The 27,404-nt window shown below is 37.8% G+C and overlaps 1 protein-coding gene across 1 annotated transcript in view; it reads right to left on the reverse strand.

Annotated features, from left to right (window-relative positions):
• The window catches only part of LOC121317565 (methyltransferase-like protein 24), a 37,474-nt gene extending 18,055 nt beyond the window's left edge, over positions 1-19,419 (reverse strand). Inside the window, exon 1 of the mRNA XM_041253641.1 lies at positions 18,827-19,419. Coding sequence (XP_041109575.1) covers positions 18,827-19,189 — 363 coding nt within the window. The 5' untranslated portion in view covers positions 19,190-19,419. The remainder of the gene's footprint in view (positions 1-18,826) is intronic.
• Between the last annotated feature and the right edge of the window lie 7,985 nt (positions 19,420-27,404).

The raw sequence follows: 27,404 nt of genomic DNA on the forward strand, positions 1-27,404 counted from the left end.
TACAATTACAATGTGCATCGCAGGGACTGTAACACAGGAGAATAAACACATACAATTGCAATGTGCATCGCAGGGATTGTAACACAGGAGAATAAACACATACAACTACAATGTGCACTACAGGGACTGTAACACAGGAGAATAAACACATACAATTACAATGTGCTTCATAGAGACTGTAACACAGGAGAATAAACACATACAATTACAATGTGCATCGCAGGGATTGTAACACAGGAGAATAAACACATACAATTACAATGTGCCATCGCTGGGACTGTAACACAGAGAATAAAAACACAATTACAATGTGCATCGCAGGGACTGTAACACAGGAGAATAAACACATACAATTACAATCTGCTTCACAGAGATTGTAACACAGGAGAATAAACACATACAATTACAATGTGCTTCACAGAGACTGTAACACAGGAGAATAAACGCATACAATTACAATGTGCATCGCAGGGACTGTAACACGGAGAATAAAAACACAATTACAATGTGCATCGCAGGGACTGTAACACAGGAGAATAAACACATACAATTACAATGTGCATTGCAGGGACTGTAACACAGGAGAATAAAAACCCATACAATTACAATGTGCTTCACAGAGACTGTAACACAGGAGAATAAACACATACAATTACAATGTGCATTGCAGGGACTGTAACACAGGAGAATAAACACATACAATTACAATGTGCATTGCAGGGACTGTAACACAGGAGAATAAACACATACAATTACAATGTGCATTGCAGGGACTGTAACACAGGAGAATAAACACATAGAATTATACATTTCTTGCCCACTAAGCATTAGAGTCAACCAATCAATCAGTTAATATAGCACTGAATACTTTATGATCCAGATCCATATCACAAGTGCAGTATCATTTGATCAGATACACCACAGATATTCTCTATAAAAATAGGCCTGCTACAGTAAGTACTGTATTACCCCTAAAGAAATATAATCAATCAAGCTATCCCTGTATATTTGCTAAGATTACATAAGAAACAAGAGCCTCGAGCTTTCAAGGACGTGGAAAGAAATTTGACGAGCATGTTGTGTTGAGCACTTGATTCAGGGCTTATTCAGCACAGCATAATGTATACTGCAGCTATCAGGGTCACATCAATGTCCATCCGTCTTTATTCTTGCCAAGAAAAAAACTAGGCTCCTTTAACATCAGTTTATTTTAATTATACAAATATTATTTTTCTATAATTATATATTTGTGAATAGGGCCCTGTTTTTCTGTCTTACCATGAAACGGTTTGAAACAGCTGACCACAAAACCAGTGCAACAGATTTCAAAGGACACCAGTGTAATATTATCAGTAACAGCTTTTTAGATATGTATGAGATATGACAGTGTAAAGGCAAACAACTCATTTTATTTTGTGAAGCCAGAGAATCCCAAGCAATCTGCTCTATTGCCAGAGGTTAACTCACAAATTCTCCATATGTTTCTCCACCGGGAGATCTCCAGGTGCATATTCTTCTTCACTTTGAATAGCATTGCCTCTAATTCCCTTCTGCTTGAGATGGCTGCGGTTTAGTGGTTCTAGTCCTGTTGTATATCCAGAGGGTGCCCCAGGTTAAATGTTTGTCAATAGGTTATTTGTTGACTGGAAAACACTGCCCACCTGGCAGTACTGCAGGGTTCACTACCAATACAAAGGTAGGGAAGCAATCACTCTATAATACAATTGAATACACAACATGCAAATGCAGTTAAAAATGCATTTTTAAAGCAATTATTCCAAATTGATGGAAAGGAGCACATAGGTGGAACTTCAGATTATGGAGCACACATAATCATGCACAGTTATAACTTGGTAATAATTAGTTAACAGCTATTACTGTACATTGTAACTGCAGGAGGGATACATGTGTTCACACATCAGGCAACAAAATGTTGTTCACAAAGACCATTTGAATGACATTAGACTGTATATACCATGTGAAAGCAGAAAGCATTGGTAATTACCCAGCTATTACAGTGTTAAGTACATGCATGCCCTTTAATCTGACACTGAAAGAAAAAGGTTTGAAATGCATTCTTTGGTGGTTCTATGGTGTCAAACATGCTTAGGGATAGAAGGCAACAGTAAACACATTTCAAATTATGAAATTGGAAAAACACTGATGAATACACAAGGACAAAATTATGTGGATGAACTCAGCTGGCAATGCAATGTGAAGTGCTCAAACATTCTAGCAAAGGCATTCTAGCAACATTCTATCAAAGGTAGTATTGACTGTGACGTACATTACCAACACCGATGACAGCAAATCAGTTGAAATAGTTGTTTTTATTGTGAATGCCCAATGCCACATGTTATTTGTGGATAGAGAGGTCATTCTGTATGTCTAATTCCAATGCTAAAAATGTAGGATTGCATTCTACTGTCATTATTTGCAGATGGTTTGCTGCTCAGTGCTACTCAGGGATTTGGAGTGCTCAACTAGAATCTAGAATCTTCCAGCATACTAATAATTGGGTTACTTGTTAGTATGAGATGCCACAGGGCCATACACCAAAATACTAGAATTTCAAATCCCTGGACCCAAACCAATCAGATGAAAAATATTGCCAGTCCTCTACTTTAAAAAGAGGCCTCCATTGTATAATTCCGTAAGTCATTTTTATGCACAAAAGTGTATTACAATTGTTTCCAACTGTATTGCATTTTTGAAGGAAGTATAATGAGAGAGATGCTGCTAACAAACCAATTGTAAATGTTTCAGGGAACACAATGACAAAAATGGGTTGAATGGCACCACTATGTGCTTACATTTGCATAACAATTCCCAAAGAGGGCTGGCATGATTTTTGTGTCAAGGCTGCAGAGCTCTGGTGGGAACAGGCTTGTTAGAATTAATGTTTCATTCTTAAAAGCTGCTTATAGGAGGTCCTGCCCTGACTGTGTGAGAACTGGTCGTTAGGGCAAATTCTCCCTTCTATGTGCTGTTTGTGCAGGTACAGTAACTTTCCTCATGGCTAATAACTTAATAAGAGTTTAATTACATTGCAACATAATGCATAGAGAAAAGGTGTTCGAGCAGCAATGCATCTGAAGGCTTCAAGCAAGTTCTAGCGCTGCTACCTTCGTATAAGTACAGGCCCTATCTATCTATCTATCTATCTATCTATCTATCTATCTATCTATCTATCTATCTATCTATCTATCTATCTATCTATATATATATATATATATATATATATATATATATATTGTACATACTTGTACTTCTCAAGGGGCATTTTTGTGTTTCATCGGCCAAGCCAATTGGTTTATAATGGGGTGGAAATACACAAGGGCCATGTAATTTTGTCAATATATTTTATTTTTGCATTCAAATAAAAAATGCTGCCTCTAGCAAAATTGTACATTACAAACCACTAACTTGTAGATCAAAACACATGCATATAGCACATCACAGAGTCAAACCTGAGCACCAACATTTTTTCATATTTTGCTATGTAAACTTTTTCATCTGTCTTTGATGGTTGATAGGATTTTGGCTCAGTACACAAACCTTCCTTTTCTACTGCTTTTGTTATTGACAATGTCTGAAATAGTTGTTTTAGTGAATAAAAAAAGTTACAACAAGGACTATCTATATAGATGGGGCAGACTGCACTTAAAAAAAAGGGAACTAATCTACTCATAGAAAGGATCTTCGAGGGGGATCAGAAGCATTAAACTAGAAAGGAAGGGGGGAGAAATCAACAAAAACCAGAAGTGAGACTACATTAAAACAAGGGCAACAACTCAGGTAAGATAGCCATTAAATGTATTTATCTAAGTGCTAGAAGTCTCAAAAAGTAAGTGTTAGAACTTGAAGCTTCAGCACTAACAAGTAACTACGATGTGATAGGTGTTACAGAAACTTGGTTATCCGAGAGTGATGGATACGAATATAATATTAGTGGGTACACTGTATAGGAAAGACAGGGATGGCAGAAGAGGCAGAGGGGTAGCACTATAGATCAAAAATAGTCTTTAAATCGCAGGTGCTAAATCTGGAAGAAAAAAACAACTCAGAATCAATATGGGTCAGAATAATGGACAAAAAATAAATGTGCATAATAATAGGAGTATGCTATAGACCACCAGATTCAGATGGTGAGCAAAATAATCTGTTATACAATGACATTAGAAATGTATGTAGCAAAGGAGAAGCCATACTAATGGGGGATTTCAGCTTCCCCCATATAAAATTGGAAAACCCGGTGGGGAACATGACTGCCAAAATTGAAATGGTACAAATGATAAATGACTGCTTCCTAAACCAATTTGTCAATGCACCGTCTAGAAGGGAGGCATACCTTGATTTAGTCTTTTCAAATAACTAAGACAGAATAACTAAAACAGAGGTCAGAGAACAACTGGCAAACTCAGATCACAACATGGTCTTATTTGAAGTGCTTTTTAAAACCACAAAAGTAACGACTAAAGTTAAGAATTACAATTTTAAAAAAGCCAACTCTGAGGGAATGAAGCAGAGACTAATATAAATAGACTGGAGCAAAATAGAGAACACATCCACAGAAAAAGCATGGCTATTTTATAAAATGTAGTACTAGAGGTGCAAAACAATTACACACCAATAATAGATCAATCAAAATCTAAAACAAAATAGCCAAAATGGTTAAATAGATCAATTAAAAAAAAATATCCAGAGATAAAAGACACTTTACAGAACGTTTAAAAGGAACCAAGAACAAAGTACACAGAAAGAATACTTGGAACTGCAAAAGCAAGTCAAAAGGAAGTTAGAAAGGCCAAGAGAGAGACAGAAATGAACATCGCAAGGGGGTTAAAACCAATTTCAAAAAGTGTTTCCAATATTACAACAGCAAAAGAACATTCAAGAAAGTAAAATAACTAAGAGATACAAATGTCAAAATCATAGATGAAGAGAAAAAATAGCACATATATGAAATTATTACTTTTCACAAGTTTTCCAAAGCTGCTAATGACCAAATGAACAAGATGGGCCGAAAGGCCTTCTCTCATTTGTAAACTTTCTTATGTTCTTATGTTATAACAAGCCCTATTCACAAAAAAACAATATGCTTGTATCAATTTTTATTTTGAATGATCACTGTTGAACAAATCTAAATCCAAATGAAATAATTTTTTTAAGTGTAGTTCAGCCCGTTACTTTAGCGTGTCTTTCTCCCAAATTTAGAACACTTATTATTTCCTATGTCCCCCACAGCAATCCCCAAAACAGCAGTGGATGTCCTCTGATCCCTCAACCAAAACAATTGTACACCATCCTGGGACCCTCACCAAAGTAAATATTTGCTCCTGTATCAAGTGAGCATTCCAAACCCTCCCTCGTGAGATTTTTAAAACAGGTAGCAAAAGCAGACCTCTGAGAAGAGGATCATTGCTCAATCTGCAGAGCCGGCTGACCTAGATGCTGCAAGTCAGCCACCAAAAGAACATATAAATCATTCATGGGGTTTGCTGCTCTGCTGCTAACTTAATCCATTTTGGTAGCAAATAAGACTCTACTGTACTGTAAAATAAATCCCCTACTGTACTGTAATATAAGCTCTTACTGTACTGTAAAATAAACCCCTTCTGTACTGTAAAATAGACCCCTTCTGTACTGTAAAATAAGCTCTTACTGTACTGTAAAATAAACTCTTACTATACTGTTAAATAAGCCCTTACTGTACTGTAAAATAAACCCCTATTGTACTGTAAAAGAAGCTCTTACTATACTGTAAAATAAATCCCTACTGAACTATAAAATAAGATCTTACTATACTGTAAAATAAGCCCCATACTGTACTGTAAAATAAACCCTTACTGTACTATAAAATAAACCCCTACTGTACTGTAAAGCCCCCTGGCTGTAAAGCCTAGCCAAGTTCCATTGCTGTATGGGATCTATTTCCAACAGCTAGTCAGGTAACCCACTATTAGTAATACCAAGGAACCAAAGTGAAGTTGTATCACTAACAGTTTTAAAGGAGTTTAGGAAGTGTGTGGGAAGCCCCGCTCTAAATATGCAACTTATTAATAGGCAGACACTTGGTCTAGGAGCAGAAGCCAGACATAGCTGTGTCTCAGGCTTAATGGCACTGGCCCTCTGATTGTGACTCCAGATAGCACACCCTGTGTCTGCCATGCTTTGCTTAATGGGCTGTAAACATGTGCTTTTTTCCTCAGTTCTGTAATGGCTTTGTACTGAGGTGGAAATGCACAAGTGCCATTTAGAGAAGGGCGGGGAGCATTCAGAGCAGAGTCCTTCGCATTCAGCAAAGGGCAGGATGCTGTGCCCTGCTAATTACATTTGGGACGCCCCAAAGTAATACAGATACAGGCATCACCCACTGGAGAACAAAACATCATTAAAGCCAATTAGCCACCCAAATCTAATCAAGTTGCAGTGACACTGTTTAGTCATTTAACATTTTAAAAACAAAACCTAGAGTGGCTGCAACAGTAATATATACACATCGATAAGGGAGAAACCAGATTACTTGTTCAAAAAAATATCCATGCATATTTTAAAATGCAATATACATGCTTTTTGTATATGGCCATTATTGGTATGTCAAATATGTTGCCACTGTAGTACCATTCTACCAATAGTTGATACCACTGTAGCTGTCCTTGTGCAATCGTGTTGTCACTGTGGTACCACCACATTACCATTCAAGATCATTGGTAAGAGGTACAGCCCTCACCCTTCCAATGCACTCATAAAATAAAATATGAAATCATGTCATATTTTCTTATTGTTCAACAAAACTACTTCTAGAAAGCTTTACATACTGTAATGCCTTGCACTGTAAATCACAGTTTCTAACATGCCAACTGTGCTTTCATCTAACAAATGTTATCATTTTAGATGGGTGGAAAAATAATTTAAAAGAGGAAAAGTCAAACACAACTTACGAAAAAAAGTTTAAAACTTTGGAAAACACTGCTCCTCTGGCCCCAGCTCTAATAATGTAACCAGCATCTTCAAAACATCCACACTGACTTTATAGCACTGAATGTAATGCACCCTGTGGCTCAACTTCTCCCTGTCAAAACATGTGGGAATCTGGCTGGAGCCAACAATTGAATAATTGATTAAATTATTAATTAGCCACAGGTGTATAAAATAGGTGTTCACGGGTGACAGAGCTGAGGATTATAATTGATGTTGGTGATAGAGGAGGATTAGAATTGATGTTGGTGATAGAGGAGGATTAGAATTGATGTTGGTGATAGAGGAGGATTAGAATTGATGTTGGTGATAGAGGAGGATTAGAATTGATGTTGGTGATAGAGGAGGATTAGAATTGATGTTGGTGATTTAGAATTGATGTTGGTGATAGAGGAGGATTAGAATTGATGTTGGTGATAGAGGAGGATTATAATTGATGTTGGTGATAGAGGAGGATTATAATTGATGTTGGTGATAGAGGAGGATTAGAATTGATGTTGGTGACAGAGGAGGATTAGATGTTGGTGATAGAGGAGGATTAGAATTGATGTTGGTGATAGAGGAGGATTAGAATTGATGTTGGTGATAGAATTGATGTTGGTGATAGAGGAGGATTAGAATTGATGTTGGTGATAGAGGAGGATTAGAATTGATGTTGGTGATAGAGGAGGATTAGAATTGATGTTGGTGATAGAGGAGGATTAGAATTGATGTTGGTGATAGAGGAGGATTAGAATTGATGTTGGTGATAGAGGAGGATTAGAATTGATGTTGGTGATAGAGGAGGATTAGAATTGATGTTGGTGATAGAGGAGGATTAGAATTGATGTTGGTGATAGAGGAGGATTAGAATTGATGTTGGTGACAGAGGAGGATTATAATTGATGTTGGTGACAGAGGAGGATTATAATTGATGTTGGTGATAGAGGAGGATTAGAATTGATGTTGGTGATAGAGGAGGATTAGAATTGATGTTGGTGATAGAGGAGGATTAGAATTGATGTTGGTGATAGAGGAGGATTAGAATTGATGTTGGTGACAGAGCTGAGGATTATAATTGATGTTGGTGATAGAGGAGGATTAGAATTGATGTTGGTGATAGAGGAGGATTATAATTGATGTTGGTGACAGAGCTGAGGATTATAATTGATGTTGGTGATAGAGGAGTATTAGAATTGATGTTGGTGATAGAGGAGGATTAGAATTGATGTTGGTGACAGAGGAGGATTAGAATTGATGTTGGTGATAGAGGAGGATTAGAATTGATGTTGATGATAGAGGAGGATTATAATTGATGTTGGTGATAGAGGAGGATTATAATTGATGTTGGTGATAGAGGAGGATTAGAATTGATGTTGGTGATAGAGGAGGATTAGAATTGATGTTGGTGATAGAGGAGGATTAGAATTGATGTTGGTGATAGAGGAGGATTAGAATTGATGTTGGTGATAGAGGAGGATTAGAATTGATGTTGGTGATAGAGGAGGATTAGAATTGATGTTGGTGATAGAGGAGGATTAGAATTGATGTTGGTGATAGAGGAGGATTAGAATTGATGTTGGTGATAGAGGAGGATTAGAATTGATGTTGGTGATAGAGGAGGATTAGAATTGATGTTGGTGATAGAGGAGGATTAGAATTGATGTTGGTGATAGAGGAGGATTAGAATTGATGTTGGTGATAGAGGAGGATTAGAATTGATGTTGGTGATAGAGGAGGATTAGAATTGATGTTGGTGACAGAGGAGGATTAGAATTGATGTTGGTGATAGAGGAGGATTAGAATTGATGTTGGTGATAGAGGAGGATTAGAATTGATGTTGGTGACAGAGGAGGATTAGAATTGATGTTGGTGACAGAGGAGGATTAGAATTGATGTTGGTGATAGAGGCAGATTAGAATTGATGTTGGTGATAGAGGAGGATTAGAATTGATGTTGGTGACAGAGGAGGATTAGAATTGATGTTGGTGATAGAGGAGGATTAGAATTGATGTTGGTGATAGAGGAGGATTAGAATTGATGTTGGTGACAGAGGAGGATTAGAATTGATGTTGGTGATAGAGGAGGATTAGAATTGATGTTGGTGATAGAGGAGGATTAGAATTGATGTTGGTGATAGAGGAGGATTAGAATTGATGTTGGTGATAGAGGAGGATTAGAATTGATGTTGGTGATAGAGGAGGATTAGAATTGATGTTGGTGATAGAGGAGGATTAGAATTGATGTTGGTGACAGAGGAGGATTAGAATTGATGTTGGTGATAGAGGAGGATTAGAATTGATGTTGGTGACAGAGGAGGATTAGAATTGATGTTGGTGACAGAGGTAGAGGTCTGTGGTTCGTGTTCCGTGCTGTCTGTCTGTTTGTTTATTTTTGTGAGTTGTTGTAAAACATTTTGTTTTGGCCCTTGTGCCGTTTATTTTGACAAGTGTGTTTTTGTAAATGTTTATTGTTGTTTTTTTGCTAATTAAAATGGCACATTAGCACATTTAACTTGAGCTTTCTGTGTCTGAGACTCTGTCCCTGCCATTACCACCTGCTTCATAAATATTGAATTACATACAGCTTTGTAGTTTTGAAAAATGTGACATTTTGAAATCTAACATGAAATACTGTACTACTATTATGGCTTCCGGTAGTAGATTAGATGATGTTAAATAAAAAATGTATATTATGTTCATATAGTTTATTTATTATTTTTTTTTAATTGTGTCCTAAACCTAAACTTCTAGGTGATGCTAAACTTTTGGCAATAGCTGTATAATAATACAAGGGAGTACTGTCAATTACAAATATTCAACCTATTGCCAAACCTGAAACAAAACCCCTTTGATAACCTGGTTGGTACATATATATGCAAATATTTAATATTATATATATATAGACAGTCAATGTATAATTAATTTATATATATATATATATATATATATATATATATATATATATATATATATATACACACACAATTCTGTATATAGGGTAACCTAATGATTATGTCGATACTATATACATCTATCTATAGTACTCCCTTGTATTACTATACAGCTATGGATACATATATAGCCCATAGAAATCAATTTGGTGAACAAAATAGGTGCTTTAACCTCACTGTCTTTAATTACATTATTGTATTTGTATTTTTTTTATTATTTAATAACATTTGCCAAAATAAACACTGATAAAATGTAATTCTTATCCCAACCAAATACTGTACGACAATATTATTGACATTTTGGGAAAGGATGCCGCAGAATTTCTCCAGTTCTTTATTTCTCTTGGGGACTGCTACATTGAAAGCCTTTTGATAGAGCTGTCCTTTTCTTGGATTGAATGAAAGAATTCTCTTTCAAAGCTTCTGCTCCTCGTTTCCGGACCTGCTGCATGTTTAGGAAGGTCACAGAAAGCTGCTGCTGTTCATGTAAAGGGGTTGGCATTCCTTTTGAAACTGTGAACTGTGAGCTTAGCTGAAGGTGCCATGGTGGTGCAGAGAAGCTGTTTGGATGACAGCTTGTTTTTAGCAGCCTCTGAAAGTCCATATCCCTTGTTTACACACATGGTTCTTATTATTACAATAGGACTGAAACAGCCAATGTCCTATTCTGCCTGGACAGTGTAACAGAAGTGAAGCTGGGTGCTTGTTCTAGAAGTTAAGAGTTTGGGGGTGATTAATGTAATACACATCAGGCAGGCTTATTATTTAATGTATTAATTTATTTGTTCATATTTAATGGTGTGGGTTTGATTGTTTTATTATTATTTTTCACATTTGTAAGTTTGTATGGGATTTGTTATTGCTTTATTTTACAATTCTTTTTGCAGTGCATTTGAATGTTGGTTTGTTTTTGCTTGCTGTCTAAGATAACTGGCATTCTTGGAAAAAGTCAATTGCTATTGATTAGGAATCCTACTGAAAAATCACCATTCCAATAAAATAATGATTCCCGGTTATCACAGACACCTGCCCATTAGGGAGGCTATGGAGCAACCAGCCTGTTGGTTAAAAGGGAAAAGGCATAGACCACGCGTGGCCATATGCCTGATTAAATAGATCAAATGATTGTTTACACCTGAAAAACTCTTTATTTATTGAGCTGAGAAGCAGTGTGCTGGAGAGGAGTAGCAGAACAGAACAGAACAGGACAGGACAGCAAAGGACAGGACAGGACAGGGCAGGGCAGCCAGATCAGATCAGATCAGATCATATTCAGTGGACAGGACAGTGCAAGAGGAGTAAGCAAAAGCATGGAAGGACCACTGGAGACTTGCCAGGATTAAGAAACAGATGGCTGGGATCGAGGATATAGCACGTTGTTGCAGGATTGAGGACTCTGGTCTGTCAGCCGTATACTTGCTGGAGGTCTTTGTAGCCACCGGCTTAAATTCCCCTATTTTTATACTGTAAACCTGATTACTGATTGAGAAGCCAATCTTATTCATGCTGTAAATATAGTTAATTGGAGTGTAAATATTTTAAATTTAATGTGGACAGGGACTCTGTGTTAAACTATAAATTATTGGCCAGATTTTATATATTCAATTCTCCAGTGCAATATTTATTTATGATATGTAGACAAGAGAAGGGGGTTGGATCCTTTAGTGTGGAAAGTGTTTGATTTTATTTGTCTCCAGTTTTTGTTTGCTTTTAGGACCCAAACACATTAATTGGGACGATTTTAGATTATACCGTGTTGGACACAGAGTGGGAAAACATGTTTTGAGTTTGTGAGAAGGGGAACCAGTTCAAGTTTATAAAAATCATTTGATGTTTGACTTAAGTATTCTGTCAGCCCAAATTGGTGTTGGGTTCCGGGTCTAGTAACCCATTTATCCACTAGGTAGCGTAGACAGCACACTACATTGCAGAAGGTACAGGGTGTTGGAGTTTGGCAATGATATTTCTTGGCCGTCCCAGCTTTAGTAAGTCTTGCGACACTAATCTATCATTTGCGACTCATATTAGGGAAGTTACAAAAGTATTTTTTTACCATTTGAGAAATATAGCCAAACTTAGACCAATTATTGCAGAATCTGATTCCGAGAAACTAATGCATGCCTATGTTTCATCTAGAATTGATTACTGTAATGCACTTTTTTTCTGGTGTCCCAAAACTTGTGGTATCCCACTTGTAGCTTTTTCAGAATACCAGCACTAGAATTCTGATTAAAACCAGAAAAGTTAACTTATTACCACTGTTTTGGCCTCTTTACACAGGCTCCCTGTGCAGAATAGAATTGATTTTAAGATTTTGCTGTTAACTTACAAGGCCCTGACTGGATTAGTACCCAGTTATTTGCAGGAGTTACTGGCCCACATCTACCTGAGATCACAGGATGCGTGGCTGCTTGTTATTCCTAGGGTCAACAGGAGCAACACGGGAGGAGGGCTTTTTCTTGTAGAGCTCCTAAATTATGGAATGCTCTGCCTTTGTTTGTCAGGGAAGCTGGGACCGTTACAGTTTTCAAGTCAAGACTAAAAACACACTTTTATAAAATGGCTTTATATCTTAGTGGGTTTTAATGTAACTTTAAAATTGCTGCTTTCGTATTATTATGTGTATACTGTTTATTCATATTTTACATGGTCTGACTGTGGCAGTTGTATGTATGACATGCTATACAAATGTATTGTGGTTTGTTCTTTTTTCTGCTAAGTACTGTACAGTGCTTTGTGATACTTTTGTTTAAAAGACGCAATATAAATGCAATAAATAAATTAATACATATAATACAAAAGAGAATGTCATATGAAGTTGATAGCAATCGTCAGCGTTTACATATATATATAATATATATATATATATATATATATATATATATATATATATATATATATATATATATATTTAGCATAGGTGAATACTATGTATCAGGAGTGCAAAATATGTAAATCAATAATGTTGCCATTACTGATATGATCTGCTAATGGTTCTTCTAGAGTTTCTACTGCACAATAATATGTTGATTTGTAATGTAAACCCATTACTTTCAAGTTGATATAATGAATTGTTATAATCTACTTCAGTGTTAAATCCACCAAACTCAAGCACATTTCATGATAAACAACCATTCACATTTGCAGTGAGTAATCTGGGAAGTGACAACTGAAACTCAAACACTTTTTATTTGCAAGGCGCACAGCTGAAATATTCATATTATTGTTAATTAAAGAGGCAGCTGAAACCAACACAATTAAATAAAAAACAACGCTACAGTGACACGTTTGTTCTGATTGTTTTGGGTTTCAATGGGACCCCACAAAGGCCACAGTTTGGTGGCATTTTCCTGCAGAGCGGTCCACCTCTTACAAAGTACTTGTAATTCCTCACCACTGGTCTGGCAGTTGCAGTATAGGATTAGGCCCCTAGGCATTAAGCTGTTACACCTTGTCGCTGATCTGACTGCATTACTGCTGTTTTGAATGTCTGCGCTGATTTGTGTAATCAACTTTTTAAGTGTTCCTTAAAATGTATTTCTAATTCAACATCCTGAGCTGTTGCAGAGGAACAATCCTTGTTCTTTTGGGGGAGCAGGCCAGCTCCTTGAAGCATGTCTGTCTCCTTAGTAATAAGATCAGTAAAGATAGCAACTCACAGGAAGGTACTACAAACATCACCTGTTGCACACTCAACAGGATACCTTTCTAACTGCTGAGACGACACCCACCTTTCTAACTGCTGAGAAGACACCCACCTTTCTAACTGCTGAGAAGAAACCCACCTTTCTAACTGCTGAGACGACACCCACCTTTCTAACTGCTGAGACGACACCCACCTTTCTAACTGCTGAGAAGAAACCCACCTTTCTAACTGCTGAGACGACACCCACCTTTCTAACTGCTGAGAAGACACCCACCTTTCTAACTGCTGAGACTACATCCACCTTTCTAACTGCTGAGAAGACACCCACCTTTCTAACTGCTGAGACGACACCCACCTTTCTAACTGCTGAGAAGAAACCCACCTTTCTAACTGCTGAGACGACACCCACCTTTCTAACTGCTGAGAAGAAACCCACCTTTCTAACTGCTGAGACGACACCCACCTTTCTAACTGCTGAGAAGACACCCACCTTTCTAACTGCTGAGACGACACCCACCTTTCTAACTGCTGAGACGACACCCACCTTTCTAACTGCTGAGAAGACACCCACCTTTCTAACTGCTGAGAAGACACCCACCTTTCTAACTGCTGAGACGACACCCACCTTTCTAACTGCTGAGACGACACCCACCTTTCTAACTGCTGAGAAGAAACCCACCTTTCTAACTGCTGAGAAGAAACCCACCTTTCTAACTGCTGAGAAGAAACCCACCTTTCTAACTGCTGAGACGACACCCACCTTTCTAACTGCTGAGAAGAAACCCACCTTTCTAACTGCTGAGACGACACCCACCTTTCTAACTGCTGAGACGACACCCACCTTTCTAACTGCTGAGAAGATGTCCCTCTGAGAGGCTTTCAGGCATGATGTTGAGATTGGGATCAGTTACGTGTCACTGCTATTAAGCCTCAGTACCTGATTACCGTCATGTCATTTCCTGTGATTATGTAGAGGTCAATCTTCTATAGATGCTGACCTATATTCTATCTATTTCTGCTTATTATAGCTCAAATTCATCCAGTGAGAACTTTACATTTGTGTGTGTCCCTTTCCTGTTACTGCCACTACCGCAGATCACAGATTATCAGTGTGTACAGGTGTGTATTGGTTCATACCACTGTGACACATACTGTACGTCTGAATATAAAAAATAAGCACCGTGTGATACCATTTTATCACAGCAGCCTATTATAGTCCCCACAGTACAGAATCATTGCATTGCCATTGTAGCTCCACTGCCTTGCCATTGACTGTCCTTCAGGAAGGGCGTTTAGGGGATCAGTACTTATTAAACTTCCTGGAAGAGCCAGTACTGTGTGTGATTTCCTTATCTACTTCATGGCTCTGGTTATTAAATGACAGTTGATGAGACCTGTCTTGTTCATACTGTGATCAACAGGAGGTTTCTCAAAGGAATGTTTTTCACTATTAGGAGATGGGTTTATCAGACTAACAGTAGCACTCTTGGGCTGGTTTTTATTAAAGATTACAACCTGTGCAAAGAATATGAACAAACTGTTATTGAATGAAGAAAAACATGCATGTGACAGCTTTAAAACAAGAAACAATCAATCTGCACAATCTGTAGTTTCTGAACTCTTGCACCTGCTCTTCGTGATGTCAGTAAGTCAAATGAGCAAAAAAGTGGATAAGGAAAGTCCAGCGTATATTAATAAGAGAACAGGAACTATGCATTTCCAATTACAAGTTGTATTTTTTCCTAATTGAGAATAAGTTTACATCAATTTAACTTCACCCTTCTCTAAAGATAAAAAGAACGATCCCTTTACATGTTTGCCTTAATTAGGCTTTCAATAAAATTGTGACAGAAATGCTTTTTGTGTTTTTGTTTTTTAGGGCATTGGCACCCTTGAAACAAGCTTAAAACCTTTCCATTTACTTACATGTGCAGTGCATTAGCAAACAGAGCAAATAAATATCACTGCCCAATGAAGCCATCAACAAAGCAACTAATAACAGTGTTCAGCTAAAAAGACCCGTGGGTTCTCATACTATTAGAGACCCCTGATGGAACGTTCTCCTGGAATCCGGTAAGGCTAGATTATCACTGATCCATTTCAGATGGAGCTCTGTTTTAGCAGACTGATAAGAAGTGCTACTGCTCTTAAGGAACTGCCTTTCGAATGCTTTTCGGCACAGATTAAATTACTCCAGTGTAAACAAAGTAGTTGATCTGACCTGGGCAGGAGATAGAGTAAGTTTTTTAGGACTACTGTAGCTAAATGAATAGCCTCCTGATGTGCAGAGTTTACTGAACTCTGGGAACTGGGATACTGTGAAGTGTGTTCAATACAGTGATTAGAATCATTGGTCCCAGCTCACAAAGCTTTAACTCATTTAAAAAAAAACTAAATTAAATTAAATAAAATAATTCAGTTAAAGCTTTGTGAATAATAATGCTCATGGTTTCTGCTATTTGGTCTATTTCTATCGCAATTCATATCTTTTTTTACACAGTCCGAAAAGTGAGCTGTTGACAACCTGGGGCCACAAACGCGGTAAAGTTTTTTTTTTTTTTTTTTACAAAAAATAAACCTACTGGAAAGAATGGGAAATAGTGAGGTTAATCCACACAGGACCTCAAAGTGCTTCAGAACCACAGCTCCTTGTGCTGGCCCCTGGCTCTAGTTCTGTAGTCTAACCCTAAACATGGTTTATACAGTGTGTGACAGGGAGGCGTGTCAGTGACTCAGACGCTGTCTGCAGTTGTTACTACTGAAACCTGTGCAGAACCACAGCAGGCATTTGCAGTGGAAGATGAAATCCACGCTTTGCATCTCAATGGTGTTCATATCAAGGTTCTATCGACATGCCCGTCAGTTTTGTTGATTGCGTTTTGATTTTTTTTTCACACAAACACAATGAGTTATGGCACAGTACTGTTTACCTCGAAAGCAAACATGTTCCATTACTGTTCAATGGACTGTCAAATGAAAGATAACTGAGTGAAAGCCAATAAAAGCATCAATGGCTGATAACTGTTTATCTGCACCAGCATTCTCTTGCATGAGCTCCATACCAAAGCCCCACAGTGACATGGAATGAAACATATTTCTTTAGCTTTGATTTGCATTGCTAAAGCCTATTGTCTACCTAGACATTGTCCAAACAATCTCTGCCCCTTTCCACCCCCCTTGGATAAAGGAGCTGGTTACAGTTACATTGCTGCAGGGAGTCCTCAGATGTGACCATTGCTGGCTTATTAATTTTTTGCCTGTTGAGTAGTAGGCTCCCTGTCATCAACAAGGCAAAAGCTACAGAAGTAGAATGAAAATTGTACAGTAGTTCTAAGGCTGTATTCACAAATCTATAACATACAAAACAATACTATGCACTTACCAGCCCCATTGTTTCAGACCTATAGTGCTGTAATGTAGAACAAACAGAAACAATTCAATAACTTGAATGCCTAGTTGAATCTTTTCATTTTATTTTCTCATGGGGCAATGATACAACAGTATGCTATAGATATTACACTCCACTTATAGTAAGATCGCTTGTTCACTTTACTCAACTCGCCACACCAAATCATTTACTCTTCTTACATCTGCTGCAAACTGCCCAAACAATTCTAAAACTAAAAGCACCAAGAAAACAAACAAATAATACCATATATATTCTCTATAATTTAAGTACTGGTATATTGAATTTTTTTTTTTAAAGCATGTCATTTGTGTAGCACTCATTTGAGTACCAATATTATTTAATGACCTTGTCCTGTTTAAACTGCATGATTTGAGCAGATAAAATGGACACCACCAAGCAACAATGCAGAGAGCAGTGAAAAATTACCAATATCAAGGCTGCATTGCTGTGTTGCAACCAGCACTGTGTAACTGAGTAAAGATATAACGTGTCGGAGAAGAATTATTATTTGGGCTCTGTTCGGTGAGTACTGAGACTTAGCTCTGTATAATATTTAACCTTGTTATTAAGTCATGTATCTTGCTGGGTTAACTGGGCCAGTGTAAGATACAGTGTTTCCTGCCCCCATTGCATTTGGATTGATCTTTGATGGTGTAAGTCAACCACAGCTCATTGTGTTTGGTATTTTAGTTATAGTTGCTGTGAATGGGTTCTCTTTTATTGCTTTATGGTTGGATGTCAGTTATTGACGTGTATTTCATGTTGTGAGGTCAGTTCTAGCTGGTTTTCAGTGTTTTCTTTTCTTTTATTGTCATTTTACTAAAACATGCTGTTGTCAGTGTTTTCAATTTTTGCCCACAAACTACTTGATTATACTCCTGACTTTACTGCTAATTGAAAAGACATGTTATAGCATTTGAAGATTATTCTACAGGTGCTCTTTGTATGGTCAAGCATTAGCATTATGAGCTTGCTCTAAGTCTTCATCAATATTTTTATTTCGGAAGTTCTTCCAGGCAAGTTTTTTTAGTTGAAAGAAAATTTGTTGTGTTATATTCAAAGTAAAAAAATAAATAATTTTTACTGTCACCTGTTGTTTCCCATGGTACACATGCATGTTGTTACTTTAGCTTATGATAACCAGGCTTCCTGAAAGCATCTCTCCAAAAAAAGTAGATCAGAAGGAAAATAAATAAATAGACTCTGTTTTAACTCATAACACTGCAACAGTGTCTATGAAAGAAACTGTACACAGTATGACAGAATCTCGAGTGGTAATTCTGACTTATTTCCAAGATACTGAAACTATTTAATTAGTTATTGTAGGTTTGTCTTTTTTCAAAAAGATTAGTAATGAAAGAGCTAAACTACTATACCCCCCCCCCCCCACACAGACACACACACAAATACACGCAGAAGAACCCTAACTATAAAAAGTACAAATGAAATCAGTGGACCTCAATATAGGCATCATGTTTTCCCCACTGAAGACCTTTAGTATGAAGGCATTCAATATTATAATAACCTGGAGGGATGCCAGTGAAGCAAAGCCCCCTTTGAAACACGTGCATGGGATGAAACAGCTTTGATATACTGATACCTATATGTTGTTATTTTATGGTGCTAACAGGCGTGACATTTCAAGTTCTTTGATCCACTGTAGAATTAGTAACATGACAGTACAAGAGTCAGTACATGAGATATAAAGTAAAACCTTCTGAAAACATACACGCTTTCATATTAAAGTGGAATAAGAATCTTCACTGGTGTGAACAGGTCCATGTCCAATCCAGGACAAGTTTTATTCTTTTTCTCATAAAAAAAAAAAGTATTCAAAAAAAATGGAACACTCACTGACCTTTTTGTGCTTGGGCTGGACAGGGCAACAGTCTGCCAACTTCTCTGGGCTCTCTGGGCCTCCCACTGCTGTCATGGTTGCTGGATCCCTCTGCAGACTCCTCACATATGACACCTGACTCTTGATAACCATGTCACTGCTCAAGTCCACCTGATTTGCACCTCTTCCTCCAGATCTTCTCCTGCTCTGGTCTCCACTCAGGTCTGGGACACTGTGGCTGTCGGGAGTGGACAGTCTACCAGGGAAGGAAGAAGACTGGGGGCTTCTAAACTCCATGTAGATCTGGACAGCGATGAGGAGCGTGATGAAGAAGAGGCAGAGGTGAAGTGCAAAGGCCTTCCTAGATTTGTCTTTGCTCATCATTGTTCACCTTAAAGCCCCTTGCCACTTTACTTACTCATCAGCATGCAATGGAACAGCCCTCCCCCCCCTCCTATTCTCACATCATGAGCACCCCCCTGTCCCAGCGCCTGGTACAGTCCCTGTGCCTCTCGTGCAGTTTGAGCTGTGTTCTTCTTGGTGTTCCACTGGGCACTGTGATCCTCTGGTCATCTGTCTGCAGCAGACCATTGCTGCAGAGAGTGAGTGCTGAATGACAAAATGTTCCACTCATTGAGAAGTTCAGAAACTCCCTCCCCTGTTCCTCCCCCAGCATAGTTCAGTTCCGCCCCTCTCTCAGCTGGTCTTCCAGTCTCTAAACTTTCTGTAACATTACACCCCTGCAATCAGAGCGGGATCAGCAGCAGGCTGCCTGGGAGTCCTGGTTGTTAGTATTTATTACTACTTCATGAGTAAAGCCAGCAGGACCACACAGCTGTGTGAGTGCATGAGGGAGGTTGGGATTTTTGACACCAAGATACCAAATGCTAATGATCCTAAATGCATTTTTTACTCTTGTTAATTGTTGTAATTATAAAAGGAGCTTATAAAAAAAGAAGACATTTGTCATTGAACTGTGTTCGTTTTTGTTGCTATTTCTCTAAATTCAGTGTCACCATTGTGTTTTATATAAGATGTTCACAGATTGTCTTCTCCAATAAAAAAAAACTATTTACCTGAAAATCATGCAGCTCTCTGGCTACCACATCATCAACAGAACAAGCTCTCAAACACCTCGAAACCAAGTACAGTCCATTCTACAAGTCAGTCAATCCATCTTTATTTCTGTATAGCGCCTTTAACAGGGACGGCCACAAAGACCTTCACACAAAGAAAATAAAAAAAGAATAAAAAATAACAATCAGCAGTAGAACAATAAAGTAACAACAAGAACAATACCAATACAATAGTTAAAAGTATTTCAAATAAATTAAACAGCAAAATAATGCTGTGACTTGTCAGAAAACTAACCAACTACAGCCTTATACATAGGATATACTGCAGTTTAAACAACACAAGATGAAGATTGGATCTTAAATAAAAAGGATTATAGTGCAGCCTACTGGACTCTCAAGGTAGTGATTCTAATGGGTCATGAAAGTTCACTGTGGATATTAGCTGCACTGTGTTGTGCCTCTGTGGCTCTTTTATCTGACATCTCCAGCACATTGCGACAGGTCTATGATGCTGCAGATGTGACGTGAATGTCCTCAAGCCTGCAGTGTCTAATAATCTCAGCCTGTTGCTCCAGTTCTAGCAATGGCTCACCAAGCTCCCCTGCTCCTCTCAAGATGAGTGATCCCTCTCTCATGCAGATGGCTTCTTTGTCAAAATACACATAACATAGTTTGAATCTGCAGCCATCTGCACCACCAGAGCCAAGGGTCTCAGACAAAGCCATTCCTAGGGTGTTATCGTACCAGACACTGTAGATATAAAAATACAGGGCTTCTGGTTTAGGGTTTGCCTTATAGTGAAAAAAACCTTTAATGTACTTAAAATGGACGACACTGTACAGATTAGCTAAAGTTGAAATAGATATTAAGTATATTTTACTGCATGTACAGTAGAATGTACAAGTGTTAGCATGTACAGTTTTATATTTTAATTTCCACTACCTATAATATATTTATTTGTTAAATATTACTAAGGATGGTATGTTTGCATGCTCAAACTACAGCAGTAAGTGACAGTGTTTTTTATTATTTGAATATTATACAATATGTATTCGGGATTATGCACAGATTACTGTTCCACATGTCTCAGAAGTGATGCAGGACAGTAGTTTGTACAATCAAATATAATGAGGCAATGAAACAATGCATTGTTTTGTTGATTGGATTGGACCCTCCTTGGATCCAGTTGGCACGTATGTGTTGAATGTTCCTGTTGTCAGGGCACAGTGAGAAACCAGCTTCTGTTCCCACGCACCAAAAACAAGAAAACCCTTCAGGAGTAAAATTTATTTTATTAACTATAATCCCTTTATATGTAAAATTATTAACTATTGTTAATGAGACAAAATACAATAGTTTTTCGGGATTGCATTGTTAACTGGAGGGTGGGGAGGTGTCTGCTGTGTGTAAATGGAATTGGATGGGGCATTAAATGATGGCATACTATATTATACTGTAGACATTACATTTTGTAAATATAATGTCTTATAAAGATCACAATTTTAAATGCAAAAAAACGGCATGGTGGAACTAGCCAGATGGAAAGCTATGTGATATTCTAATCTCTCCTGATCTGCCCCTCAGCTTCAGTGCCAGTCTGTGGCAGTGCTGCATTCGCGGTTCGAAAGGACTGTGCTATTTGCTTGGGTATTATAATTTCATCATTCTGATTTTCTGGAAAGTGGATCTGTTGAAGTTAATCTATTGAAAAGTACAGTAGCACTTCAGAGGTCGGGCTGGGAATGTTAAAGTGTAGTGCGAGTGTCGGAATGTGACTGACTTCTATTGCTAATGATGCAATATAAGAGGCTCTTTTGTGAAGTGGTTAAAGCATGTGTTGATGATTTATCCAGTACTAAATGCACCAGGAACAGCTACACTTTGTATAGCTCATGTTTTAGGGTACAGTGCTGTCCGGATTGAGTTTATGTGAAGACGATCCTGGAAGCAGGGATGTTCCTGTAGAATTAGGCTCCAGACATATTAGCAACGCATGGTTAAAGCTCTCGTCTGGGGAGCGCAGGGGTGCTGCGTGCTCATGCCAACTCCTGCAGGTTTACCAGAAGTCTCCACCCTCTGTCAAACCCAGAGGCCTGTGGTATCATTACAGCATACATGTTTACACTGCTAAACAATATCTCCCCAATATGATACCACCAATCGGCTGATGGAACACTGTAGCTTGAAGGAAACAGATTTTATTAGTGGTACAGTATGCATTACTTGACGACATGGTCTGTGGCAGAGCACAGCTCTGCTCTTTAGAAATTGGCAGGGATGGGGTTAAATTCCCCTACCTGCCTTGGTTCATTGTGTTCAGGTGGCTGGGGTTGATTACATGATTAGTTTAATTAACGATCAATCAGCGCCCAGCCACCTGACATAAAAGGAGGCCTCTGCTTCTCATTTAGGAGGAGGGAGCTGAGGAAGCAGGTTGGTGTTTGTGATTTTTGAATGTTTTGAATCCAGTGAAGGCATTGCCCAGCCTGGAAACCTTTATTTTTGTGAGTGTATTTTTGCTTTATTTGTGTTTAAATTGCTTTGTTTTGGCCCTTGTGCCCTTTCATTTTTGTGTTTATTTATAATAAAATAGTTATTTTTTTGAACTACAGACTGTCTCTGGGCCTCTATCCACTCGCCAGCCTGCCACATGGTCACAAAGCTGAATTTAAAGATGGTGTAAGATGATGCAATTCATTTAACCCATAAGCTACAGGTCATGGGCTGGGCTATTTAAAAGTTTTCTGTACGAATATGTTCAGAGAATCCATTGCTGTGGCCCACATATTCAATGTTTGTAGGCGACATCCTAACAAGCTGTGAAATGAGACCACAAAACTAAATGTACAACAATGCAGCAAAATGAGAATCCTAACATAGAGACACGTACACCATCTAGTGGTAACATTGTTTGAACAATAACCCAACCTTGCATTCCTAGTTTTATTTCTGTCATTTCACTGCTGGTTGGGAATGCTGTGGCAGAGGTCAAATCCATGGTGTAATTGACGGGGCCCATGTTTGTCAAAACTCTTTACTCAGCAAGTTACAAAACTTGGAAAAAATAACTTCAGTTCTCACGAAATTCCCCTCCCGCACCCACCTCATTGCAAATTATTCAACATGTTGCCTTTGCCACAAAGTGCTTGTATTTCCAATGAATCTGCTGCATTCTGCTTAGGGAATTGTCATTGAGAAAATAAAGATCACAGCTAGTCAATCAATCAAATATTTGTTATATAGTGTGCTTCACAGTGAAGTCATCTCTAAGCGCTTCACAATAAAAACAAAGTAAAAAGACTTGTAAAACAAGTCAAGCTATAACAGCACCTCATTTCATTGCTATCTAGCGCTTATCTTTTACCTTAAAATGCATTAAAATCTCTTTTAAATTGCTTCTTTTGTCTTTTTTTCAGTTTGGTTTGATGGCTATGGTAAACTGGTTTGGGTAAACTGGTTCTGGTTTGTCTAAATAATATGTGCCCAAGAAACTATATGAACTCTATGAAAGGATATTAACATTTCAAATACATATGGTAAGAAGATATGAGATAATAACATGGCATAAAACTTGGTCTCTAGACATTATTTTTACTCCTAAACAGAAATTAACGGGGTTCCGAAAAATCTATTGTTCCACTTCCCCACATGTTCCTACAACTGTTTAAATAATGTACCTGTAATGTTTCTTCTCATTGTTAACATCCTGACAACTTTTTACACTTACAACTTTCTTTCACTTTCACCTTTTCTCTTTATATATATATGTTTATGTTTTTGCTTAAATGAGGCAGCTTCCCAAAATTTCGGTATGCTTAACATGTGTGTTTAAAAACAAACCTGGCACTTATAGCCGTTTTGAGTCCATGATAACTACGCTCACTTGTTTCTTTTTAAATCTATTAATGTGATGTCATTTTGTAGTTAATGACGTAACAATCTAGTATTCGTTTCTATTTAAACCTTCAGGCATAATGGCATTGAATCTATTTATCCCTTTATTTTCCTTTATTCTTCTGTATTGTACATTATCTCGTAGTTCTTCAAAAACTACAACTTGTAGGTCATTCATTTTATTATATATATATATATATATATATATATATATATATAAAATATTTATTACTGGATGACCAACATGTGAAAAAACTTCATCCAGTATGTTTTTTGATGAACTTTTTGAAAACTACTTCAAAAACTACAGTAAGTCAGTATATTATATATATATATATATATATTATATATATATCTATATATATATATATACTATATTATATTATGACTATATATATATATATATATATATATATATAATATTATATATTATATATATCATATATATATATATCTATATATATATATATATATATATTATATATATATATATACATATATATATATATATATATATATATATAATATATATATATATATATATATATATCATCATCATCTTCAGCCTTTTTCATTCCACTGCTGGATGAAGGTCTCCCCAAGATTCTTCAACAAAAGCTTGTCTGCTGCATCATTCATCCACGTTACTCTGGCGTGATTCCTAATTTCATTTTGCCATCTTCCTGGAATTCTCTTTCTTGGTCTCTTTATATCTCTTGGGATCCAGTCTAGTATCTCCTTGGTGCTGTGATGGTCTGTTCTTCTTGCTACATTTCCGGCCCGCTGCCATTTCAGTTTTTTCGCTCTTATAATAACATTGCATACTTTGATTTGAGCTCTTATCCATTCCTTCCTTTTCCTGTCTCTTCTTGTTATTCCCAGCATGCATCTTTCCATACTGAGTCGTTTGTAATTTGAATCATTTTTGCATTGAGGGTCCAGGTTTCGAATCCGTAAGTTAGCACTGGCAGCATGCATTGGTCGTGGACTTTCCTCTTGAGGCATAAGGGTAGTTTCCCTTTCAGAACCATGCTTAATCTTCCAAATGCACCCAAGCCCATTTTTGCTATTCAATTAATTTTGCTTATTTGGTTCTCTAAGAAATGGAGAGAACATGGCACAACTGTGAATCTGTCTAGAACAGGAAGTCCTCAAAAACTGAGTATCTGGGTGAGAAGAGCACTAGTCAGGGAGGCCAGCAAGAGGCCTATGGTAACTCTAAAGGAGTTACAGTCTTCCACGGCTGAGCTGGGAGACACTGTGCATACGGCAACAATAACCCGGGTGCTCATCAAAACTGGCCTTTATGGGAGACTGGCAAAAAGAAAGCCATTGTTGAAAAAACTCACATCAAATCTCAGCTAGAGATTGCCAGGAGCCATGTGGGAGACTCTGAGACCAAGTGGAAGAAGAATCTATGGTCTGATGAGACCAAAATAGAGCTTTATGGCCTCAACACTAAGTGCTATGTTTGGCTCAAGTCTAACATCACACAACGTCCTGAGAACACCATCCCTACCATGAAGCATGGTGGTGGCAGCATCATGCTATGGGAAAGCTTCTCTGCATCAGGGCCTGGAAAGCTCGTGAAGATAGAGGGCAAAATGGATGCAGCAAAGTAAAGAAAAATCCTGGAGGAAAACCTGCTGAAGTCTGCAAGAGACCTGGGAGAAGATACATCTTCCAGCAGGACAATGACCCCAAACATACAGCCAGAGCCACATTAGAGCGGCTTAAAAACAAAAAGGTTAATGTTCTGGAGTGGTCCAGTCAAAGCCCAGACCTCAATCCAATTGAGATTATGTTGAAAGAGGTGAAAATTGCTGTTCACCGAAGGTCCCCAGCCAACTTGACGGAGCTTGAGCAATTTTGCATAGAAGAATGGGCAAAAAATGTAGTGTCCAGATGTACAAAGCTGGTAGAGACTTATCCAAATAGACTCATGCTGTAATTGCTGCCAAAGGTGTCTCTAACAAATATTGACTCAAGGGGTGAATACTTATGCAATTAATTATTTTCTGTTTTGTATTTGTAATTTAGATCAATTTGTAAATTTTATTTTTCACTTTAACATTATGGACTTTCTTTGTCTTGATCAGTGGCAAAAACTCCTAATTAAATCCATTTTGATTCCATGTTGTAGCACAATAAAATGTGGAAAAGTCCATTGGGGGTGAATACTTTTGAGAGCCACTGTGTGTATATACATGATTTAAGTTAAATGTGGGAAAAAATACAAGATTTAAGTTGAATCTGGAAAAAAAAGACAATTTAAATATTAACGTTTTTTTATTTTTTTATTTTACACATGGCACCTTGTACTAATGATACCCATTTCTAAAGCTGTTTAAAACAATTAAGTGTTTTGTAAATCCATTTTGCTTCATGATTTCTTATTTACACCAGTTTACACCAGCAAAGTGATCAAATACCACACCCCCTAAGATGCACTGAACAGATCTGACCAGCAGAGGGGTGTCAAAGAACAGCACAAGGTAGTGGAACCAGCGCAGGTATGGTAGTGGGTCTGTTTTGCAATTGTGAACCTTTCTGTACATCATATCGTGCTACATCTCTGTTACGGTTATCAGATGGAGAGAGTGTATTTAATTTAATATTATGAACACACTTCAAGAATGCTGGGGGGAAATGGGCTAAACACTTTTTGGAATGTGTAACATTTATAAATAAACCATCAAATATTATCTAAGCAACTTAAGAGTGCTGATTTTTTTGGTACTGGCACAGAACAAGCAATAGGAAACAATGATACCATAACAAATGTACATAGTGAGCTGCTGAAGTCCGTGTGCCCAGATCACAGGGTTCTTGTACCACGGCTATAAATCGTAATCAGAACTTTTACAAAAGCAACAATATACCAATCTAGAGATACAGAAACACATCTGAGTGCCAGACCTTCTACTTGGAACAATCATTAAATCTACAGCATGAGCTTGGAGGGAAATTGACTCACGTTATGCAGCCTGCCACATGTCTGTTAACCTAATGTGTTCATGCAGTAGCAATCAATGCATAATGGCTGGCTGTAAGGACTATGAGGAGCTGCACGGGGGAGAGGGTCTCTGGAGGATGACGCAGATTGCTCAGGGTTGTCGACAACATGGAAAACTACAGAGACTCTGACCCTTCACCACCACACCCCTTTGTCAATGAAACCATTCAGCAGAGAGGGCACACAGAAGAGGCTGGATTTCAGTGGAGTGAAGCCAATGTGGATTCAAAGAGGAGGGACGCGATGCAGGAAAGAGGGAAACCTGACTCAAGAACCATTAAAGCAAAGAAACAAAACAGGCTTGGAGTTATGTGGCTAGATTGAATACTCACAAGAAAATATAGAAATAACTGGGTGAGGTTAATAAAGAAAAAATGATTACTGGGTAACACTACTACTTCTGAGAGATGGATTTAAGAGACATTAGAAAGACAATCCAGCCTTACCTGTTTACTTAAATGTTGGTGTTTTATAGAAACACTTGACCATTTAAATCAGCCTGTAATTGGTGCAACGTTTGGTTGTGGGTTAGGCTGATGACTGCAGATGGAATTGCCAGCAACCCCATCTTGATATTGGAATGAGACGTGGTTGAGTTTTACACTCGAATAAA

This window comes from Polyodon spathula, chromosome 6, assembly GCF_017654505.1.
Source record: "Polyodon spathula isolate WHYD16114869_AA chromosome 6, ASM1765450v1, whole genome shotgun sequence".
In the NCBI taxonomy this organism is placed as follows: domain Eukaryota; kingdom Metazoa; phylum Chordata; class Actinopteri; order Acipenseriformes; family Polyodontidae; genus Polyodon; species Polyodon spathula.